Source organism: Myxocyprinus asiaticus, chromosome 31 (assembly GCF_019703515.2).
Source record: "Myxocyprinus asiaticus isolate MX2 ecotype Aquarium Trade chromosome 31, UBuf_Myxa_2, whole genome shotgun sequence".
Lineage (NCBI taxonomy): Eukaryota > Metazoa > Chordata > Actinopteri > Cypriniformes > Catostomidae > Myxocyprinus > Myxocyprinus asiaticus.
Window position 1 is genome coordinate 34,597,985 of NC_059374.1, and position 9,317 is coordinate 34,607,301.

The window sequence follows — 9,317 nt, forward strand, 5'->3', positions numbered from 1 at the left end:
AAATGAGAATATTGTAAACCCCGCCCTATTCTTATAGCAATAAATAACAAATTAATTGCAGAACAGCTTGCTTTTAACAATGACACATGAACAGGGTGCAAAAGGGTGAAAGTGTGTAACAATATTACTAAACTGAATTGATGGGAAAAAACATATAAAATGTCAAAGGCCAGATCTGCGTATTGACTGAGAAAAGAAACTGTTGAAAACAGAGAATTTCTATTGTTTCATCCACACACATCAAGAGAAAGAAACTTCAAATAAAGTTGTGTTGGGATGGCGAGTGAGGCAATTTAACAAGTGTGTGTTTGTGACCGAATTACAACAATTAGGATTCCTGCTGTGTGGTTGATTGCAATTTCTCTGTTCATGTGTTTATGGAGGCCTGAGTGTTTTACCTCAAATAACAAACATGTGTTGATTTGAGTGCAGCCAAACCAAAAACACACATATGGGTCCGTTAAAAACGTGAGGAGGTAGCACATAGCACCTCACTTTAGGGCATAAAACCTGAACAGGTGACCGACTTATTTTCCAGTTTTGGCAGGCATGGTGTCCACTGTTTTTGCACATTGATGAAAATTATGAAATCACAATATTAAAGGTACAATATGCAATTACAGCATAAACCTATGAAATTAGATTAGATTTGATGTTAGAAAACATGGGTGGAATCACCTTTAAATTCAAAAGGAGCATCATTGCAGAGTGTAGTGTCAAAGTTTTGGACAAAGCCAACTACAGTTACAAATGTTTGGTATATAACAGTATACTGACCATATGACACTGGCAAACATTATTTAATAAATTCCCCAAAACAAAACTTTTCAAATTCATTGGCACCTATGACACACCCATGCCAAAGAAGCACTCATGGGGACAGACTGCCCTCACTGTGAGAGCTTGAGTCTCCGGACGCTCCGCTAGAGGGTTGCCCTCATTCTGAGGGACGACTGCACCATTTCTGCCCAACTACCGCAATGGGATGGAAGTCCCGCCCCGCCCACTCCGCCCACCCCTACAAGCCGTGTCGACTGATGTCCGCATTGACTGGACGAGCTTAAACGGCAGCGGGTCAGGCCGGCTCTGCACTTCATAGCACGGCGGTGCTTCAAGTCTTCCAGGCCAAGCTTCTCAAAGATATAGATGAGCAAGGCCTGAACCCTGAAGTGTTTAAGGAGCTCTGCACCGCCACAGATTTGGCATTGCAAGCTACAAAAATCTCGCGCAGGCCATCAGAAAAGCAATGAGTAATCTGGTGGTTTTGGACCAGCATGTCTAGTTAATGCTGACGGACATACGTGATGTGGATAAAGCCACCCTCCTTGGCCTTTTCGGCAATGCTATGGAAGGCATCTCTGAGCACTTACTTTTTGCTGAAAAGAAGCGCTTCTTCTCATTCACGCCAAGAGCCACCACTGAGCCATCGGTGAGACCACGTAAACTGTGGCCCAAGTGAAAGCCTCGCTCACCTCAGCACGAACACCACGCCGAAGGAAAAAACACTCCCGGGTAGCAGGCGCATTCCTGACCGGCTCAACGCCATGAAGAGGAATCTAGAGCCCGCTGTTCTTCTCGGCACAGATCCAAAGAAAGCCTGCTTCAACACACAAGCTGTTCCACTCCCCCTCCTTGTCGAAATTCGTCGGGACCAGGATGTTATGCAAGATGTTGTTTCTGTTTGTTGTGTACAGATAAAAAATGCTTTCAAAAAGAAAAGAGAAAAGCACTCGTTGCAGCTGCACGAGACGCATATACATTCTCAAAGGAAGGGCTCAATTTCTCTTCACACTTTTCACACACTATGCTCAACCGCTTCCTTATGGCGAGCAGTGCTTTATCTCCTATAGCGAGCGAACCAATGCACTACGCGGACGTGAGGCAAGCTCTTACAGGTGTGTCAGAATGGGTGAAGAAATGATAGAACATTGTTATACGATCCAGTTTGCACACCGGCCTTGCTTCAACGGCATTCTACCGTCCACAGTTGCGTCACGAGACACACCGCTGCTATGGGCAGAAAGTCACAATCTCCTAGCAAAAAACGTGACACAGATTGTTCCGGAATGCCATGCCCACAAAGGGTTTTACAGCTGTTATTTTCTTGTTCCAAAAAAAGACGGCGGGATCCATTTTAGATCTGAGAAGCTTGAATCGCGTGCTTGCAAAAAAATGCCCGTTCAAAATGTTAACTCAGAAACAGATCTTATCGCACATCTGCCCACAGGACTGGTTTGCGTCAATAGATCTAAAGGACGTTTACTTTCATGTTCGAATTGTACCAAATCACAGGCTGTTCTTGAGATTCGCGTTTGAAGGAACTGCATATAAATTCAAAGTCCTCCCCTTCTGCCTGTCTTTGGCTCCCCGCACATTCACGAAATATGTCGATGCGGTGGTTGCCCCATTGAAGATAAGCGGCGTGCACGTTCTGAATTACCTCAACGACTGGCGATCAGAGGCTCTGTTATGCGAGCACAGAGTCTCAATGTCAACTGGGCAAAAAGCATACTTTCTCCCAGCCAACAAATCTCCTTTTTGGGAATTCAACTCAACTCCGTGAGCATGCACACACACCTCATGAGCAAGCAAATTCAGACCATTCATCAGTGTCTGTCTCAGTTCAAACTGGTGAAAGCATTTCCTCTGAAGTCATTTCAGAGAATGCAGGGTTTTATGACGGCAGCATCTGCAATCATACTGTTAGGTCTTTTACACATGAGACCTCTCCAGTGCTGGCTCAAATATCACGTACCACGGCACACCTGGCGCCAAGGGCGCATGTGTGTCACTTTGACTCGCAGCTGTCTGGCTGCTCTAGCACTATGGATGAGACTTTGTTCCCCAAAAGTGGTGACCAAGGATGCGTCCAACACATGCTGGGGTGCGCTGTGTGACAGAAGCCTGGATTTCGGCACCTGGACAGGTGCGAAATAGGCATGGCACATAAACTGCCTGGAACTGCTGGCATTCCGACATAGCGGATCATCATGTTCTGATCCGGTCGGACAACATGTCAGTAGTGGTGTACATAAACCACCAGGGCGGAACTCGATCTCTACCAATGATGAGCCTGGCGCAACGCCTCCTCAACAAGCGCCATCTCCTTTCCCTGCGAGCGGCATATGTCCCGGGCCGCTTGAACTGTGGAACAGACATGCTGTCGTGCCAGGGACTGATGGTGGGGGAATGGAGACTTCATCCTCAGACAGTTCTGAGGATTTGGAAAGTATTTGGCAAAGCAGAAATCAACCTATTTGCCTCCACGGAGACCACCCACTGCCCTGTTTGGTACTCCATGTCCCAAGCCCCACTGGGGGTGGACACCTTGGCTCACAAGTGGCCGGCAAAACGCAAATACGCATTTCCCCTGGTACATCTCCTTCACTCTGCAAAGTCAGAGAGGAGGAGGAAACAGTTCTGTTGGTCACGCCGAAATGGCCCAACCAGTCCTGGTTTCTGGAAATGATGTAGATATTAGACTGCCCTCCATGGGAAATACCGCTGAGGAGGGATCTCCACTCTCAAGTGCAGTGCACAATTTGGCATCCCCACCCGGAGCTGTGGAACCTACACGTGTGGCCCCTGAATGGAGCACAGTGTAGAGACAGAATTGGCTCAGTTGGTAATAAACACCATTTTGCAGGCTAGAGCACTGTCCACAAGACGCCTCTATGCACTAAAATGGTGCGTGTTTGCAGATTGGTGCTCCTCACGTGGAAGGACCATGTGAATTGCTCCATCACGGAAATTCTTACATTCCTTCAAGAGCGGCGGGACGCAGGTCTTACTCCATCAATGCTTAAAGTCTTTGTAGCGACTATCTCAGCATTTCACACCACAGACATGATCTGATCATAATGTTCCTTAGGGGAGCGAGGTGCTTGAACCCATCTCGCCCTGCTACAGTCCCAAAGTGGGATTTAAATCTGGTGCGGAGGGCGCTCATGAGCCCTCCGTTCAAACCACTGGAAACCGCTGAGGCGCGCATGCTTTCTCTAAAGACCGCACTTCTGTTGTCTCTGGCCTCAGTTAAATGGGTGGGTGATATACAGGCACTGTCAATTGACAGTTCATGTCTGGAATTTGGACTGGGGCTTTCAAAGGCCACCATTAAACCGAAAAAAGCCTATGTGCCTAAGGTGCTTTCCATGCCATTTAGGGCTCAGGTAGTTCACCTACAAGCTTTCTCTCCCCCACCATTTAATTCGGATGAGGAGCAGTTAGCTCATTTATTATGCCCTGTGAGGGCATTACACGCGAAATGTGGAGCACGCCCACCAGTTTAGGCTGTCAGATCAGCTCTTTGTTTGTTATGGACAGTGCACAAAAGCATGTCCGTATCTAAGCAAAGTCTCTTTCACTGGATCATTGACGTGATCGCCCTTGCCTATAATTCACAGGGTACGAAATGCCCTACTGGTGTGAAAGCGCATTCAACTAGAAGCATGGCCTCTTCATGGGCATGGGCAAATGGTGTGTCCCTGAAGGACATATGCCTTGCAGCAGGATGGTCTTCACAAAACAAGGTTTTATAGTTTAGAAATGGCATCCATCTCTTCACGAGTCCTCTCTGTCTAGAGAGCTTACTATCCTAACACCCAGCGGGTGAGCCCAAGCTCCTTTATCACGGGCAGGTTACCTGTTATAATTTTAATACATACAACCGCCTATGTAAGCTGTTATCCAAATTACCCTCTCTAAAGTCTCAAGCACTTCCAAAAAGAATAAACTGCCCTCCCAACCTCTGGTTATGAAGGGGTTAAATTATACTGTGTGTATTATATAACTCATATATATCCTCAGCATAAGATTAACTTCCCGTCTGGTTTTCACAATGTGGGGTTATTCATTATTCTATGCACTTGAAATATGTTGTAATAAGTCACCACCCGATGGGCCCGTGACCTCATATACTTATTCTTTTACAAGTGTATCTCTCGGGGTATGATGTCATGTAGTGCAGCGTGATGGGACCCCAAAAGTGTTTACTGCAATGTCGAGTGAACCATAATCGAAAGGGAACTTCGGTTACAAATGTAACCTCGGTTCCCTGAGATGAAAGGAACGAGACATTGTGAAAGCTGGCCACACTACTACTACTTCAGATTTTCGAGTTATGAGCCATGCACTCTTGTCCTTCAGTGAGAAAATCCCGAAGAAATGGTGATTAGTGCCTGCTTATATAGGCCAACTGTGCCTAAAGGGGTGGGGCTCAAACACCATTGCCAATCATAGGATTGGCCTCATTATACAAGGGCTTCAATTAGGTCCTTGGAGGAATTGCCCAAACGCTTTTACCAATGTCTCCTTCCCTTCATCAAAGGGAACCAAGGTTACATGTGTAACCGGCGACGTTCTGTTCGTTGCCATGCCTCTAGCCTTTTTTTTTTTTTTTTTTTTTTTTTTTTTAACACAAGAACGCGTTTGGTGTGAACGGCCCCAAAGAACTGAGACACCTGTTCTGTTAACGTACATTATGTTGCATTGCCTTCAGCTGTTTTGGCGCAAGAACGCGTTCGGTCTGAACATAACGCTGTCGCCTATTTTTCTGGATATTTATATTCTGCGAGACACTTTTGCATAACAATACTTTTGTTTTTAACATTGTTTACAACGTAAATAAAGTTGCTAAACGCGGTAAAACATATGACATATGAACGACAACAGACATCACACACGCAAACAACGAGAGGAAGGAGGACAACTTATGATGGAAAAACAGGAAAACATGCGAGCTGTGTTGCTCTCTCTCTCTCTCTCTCTCTCTCTCTCTCTCTCTCTCTCTCTCTCTCTCTCTCTCTCTAGTTTTAAACACATTTACTCGTTGTAACTAGCTGTTGCTGCGTTTATATTAGTTGTTTTCCTACTTTCCAAGAATGTGGTAACACATTATGACGTCACACTTACCTGATTGACATATTTCGGAACCTCTTCTAGAGTCGCGAATGATGATTCATTAGGTGTCATTAGACTGAACATCATACGAACACCCTGGGAAACAGTAACACTGCTAACTTCCACTCGCGCCATTGTTTTGGTAAATGGGGTTAAAGTGAAACTATAGATCACTGACTCCTCTCACAGCCAGATGAAAACAGATGTTCCTGTCGGCTGGGGCTTTTATGTAGATCTAAACGCGTTTGGACCTTTGAACTTCTGATCACTGTATTAACACTTAAGATTAATGTGACGCAATCACATGACACATGACAAAGCGTAGTTGTATACAAATAGACCTTTACAGTAATATTTATTTAGACTATTTTACAATACATGATTAGACTACTATACAATACATGATTAGGCCATAGATAGATAGATTACAGAAAATATGATTATATTGGAATTTACTCAAAACCATTTACTTACTGAGATACTGTACAGTCCTTGTGACAACTTCCCAGTGTGACTTTAACCCGGTTTTATAAGTGCAATGTTGGAGAAAACAAGCAGCATTTTGTGTGCATGTATTTGTACTTTAGTAAACTGGAAGATAAATATTTATTACATAATGAAATATTTTATTGAATAGCCTATTTAAATGCAATATTTTAGAAAACAATTTTGGAGCTGCTGCTGTTATTGGCCCCAGACAAGACTATGTGGCTTTTCCTGTCCAGAATGAAAACCTAGTCAAACTGCAGTAAAAGGCTTATATGCTAATATGCAATAAAACACAAAGAGTTACATGACTTTGTGTATCACCTCTCTATTCCATTGTGCATGAAGTTCCAGGAATCTCCTTGGTGATACAAAAACATTCAGACAAAATATCATATTTGTGGTTTGTTCTGTCAAAACCAGTTGACGCTACAACTGATTATTTTGGCAGGACCTACAAAATCATTGGTCCTAGTGGGCAAATGTGTGTTGATTCTCCTGGCTTGCATTACGAATTAGAATGCAGGCTCACTCTGTGGTGACAGCAAGAATGGGCCATAACAATATTTCAGACACAATTTTGTTATAGAATATGATCCATTTGCTCACCCACCTCTTAGACTTAAGGCACATGTCTTGACCCTGCCTGGAGGAGAGGCTGAATTTAGCATACTCTCCTTCACCAGCACACCGCCCCTTCCTTAATGACTTATTCATGTAAGCTTGTCTCTCAGTCTTGGCATATATTAGACTCATAATCATGGTGATGAGTCGCAGACCCTGAATTTCACTATAGGACCATCAGCTTAAGGCATTTAAAGTTGCTGAGGGTTAGAACAATTTTCTTGACATATTAGACTAACAGCTGAATACACAACAATGGTTGCGTATGAGCGAATATGGTCCCGTCCAATTGCATGCAATTAAGCTCCAGAAATGTTCCTCCAGATTTCCTTATTGCCCATCAAGGTGGTTTTTGTAAGCGATATTGAGAGCATATTGGCAATGCATCAGTGTAAGGGTAGATACAAAGCGACTCAATCCCAATCTATGACTGATTGCCTAGTTATGAGACACAAATTCTAACTGGAACTTACATATTTAAAAAAAAAAAAGATTACTGACTACTAGAGGTAGTCAAGAGCGTAGAAGCTGTGGGGACGTAAGGGACACGTCCCCCGAACTCTTTAAAAAGGTGATTTTTGTTCCCTGCACTTTTCCATGCTAAACCCATACCAAGTCCAAATGGTGGATTTGTATACAGTTTTCTTTGCATTTTGTTACTTTGGGCTGATTGAGCAACCATCCAGCCAATCACAGGTGAGTTTCATGAGCCAAAACAACCTTAACGTAATAGGCCGTCAGTCAGACAGTCTAATCAGTGTGGTTCCGTTCATTTTGACAAAGTTGCTTTCAACAATGCTCATTTATCCATGTTTTTTATCTGCATTGATGTTGATCTAAATTAATAATCTAGAGATAAAGAACACAAATTAGAGTTATTTATCGGTATATTGTTCTTGATTGGCAGCATTACATGAAATGCACTGCAGAAAAAACCAAAGGACAATCCTTCTTTTAAGCACACATTGTAAGTGGAGTTAATATAAGCGCACGAGTCTTCATTAAGTTATGCTTTTTACATTATGTTTGTGAGGTAATAGTTTGGTTGTTTTTGCCAATTTAGGCAGATTACTAGATCTATGTTAAATATGTAAAGCTATTTTTAATATCAGCTCCTGTTTTTTTACTTCTATGTGTGTGTGCAGTTGACAATTTGTAGGAAAAAGATAGATCTGCTGTGTTCTTAGAACACAGAAGTGAACAGATATGTAGATACGCTTTTTTTATACATGAAAACGTACAAACGTTATTGAAACTCATTATAATTATTATAGGACTATTATTGTCTTTTGATAAAAGTCATGCTCAGCAGCTCGCAAACTGTAGGGAAATGATGGACTTTGTTCTTATAATGCTTAAAACCTCTACTAAAGTCTCTTTGTAGGTCTGTAGTAGGCCTGTCTTGATTATTAAATAACTGTCTGATCATGGTTATTTGACCTAACCGTGGTTGTTTGAGACAATGGCAATTAATGGGCATTCAAATTCCAATCACATTTTAATGGCCAAATAAGGGAAAGGGAATTTTAAGCTACCGGTAATATACTGTATTAATGACATGTGTCCTTCAGTTGAACTCCGCATCCTAGCATCACTGAGCCTCACCGCGGAGGTCAACCAGCTCCTATCCTGAAGAGTGCATGAAGCGCTCTGATTGCGCGCGCTGTCAGCAGAGGCTTGGGCCAAACTCCCGCGAAAATATAAACGAACGAAGTATAAACTGAAATGTTCCTGGTTCATACACGCTGTGTTAATGACACGCAATGACAAAGAGGAGAAGAGGCATGCTAACTCTATTTCTGTGGAGTGACAAAATTATGAAACGAAATCGCAAAGGTTTTGCTGTTATGGGAGGATTCATTCTTCTGGTTTGTTTCTGTGTGTCTCTCTCGTGTTGTTGCTGGTGCGGAGTTAATCACGCGGCAGCGTTACCTAGCAACGCTCACTACCAGCCGCTGCTTGATTAGCTCGGCATCATACATTCACCAGGATTACTCACCTCTGTTTCACCTTCATCTTCTTCCACCTCGTCTCTGGACTGTTCCGTTGTTTGTGCTACTTCATCTTTTCACTTTTAACAATTAAACATTGTTATTTTTTACTCCTGCGTCTGGGTCCTATTTATATCACGACATTTACTTCATGACAAATAAGGGCTTGTGGGTTTAATCAGAGCATTAAAATAATGTGTGAAGGTGAAGAAATGAGGAAATAAATATTTTACTATTGCATAATATAATAAAAAATAGAATATAAACAGAATTATATATTATTATTATTATTATTATTATTATTATAAAAATATGAGT

At 42.8% G+C, this 9,317-nt stretch overlaps 1 protein-coding gene across 1 annotated transcript in view; it reads right to left on the reverse strand.

Moving 5' to 3' along the window:
• LOC127421870 (alkylglycerol monooxygenase) overlaps nt 1–6,112 on the reverse strand; it is a 57,152-nt gene extending 51,040 nt beyond the window's left edge. Inside the window, exon 1 of the mRNA XM_051665054.1 lies at nt 5,911–6,112. Within this exon, the coding sequence (XP_051521014.1) occupies nt 5,911–6,033 (123 nt within the window). The 5' untranslated portion in view covers nt 6,034–6,112. The remainder of the gene's footprint in view (nt 1–5,910) is intronic.
• Nucleotides 6,113–9,317: the final 3,205 nt, after the last annotated feature.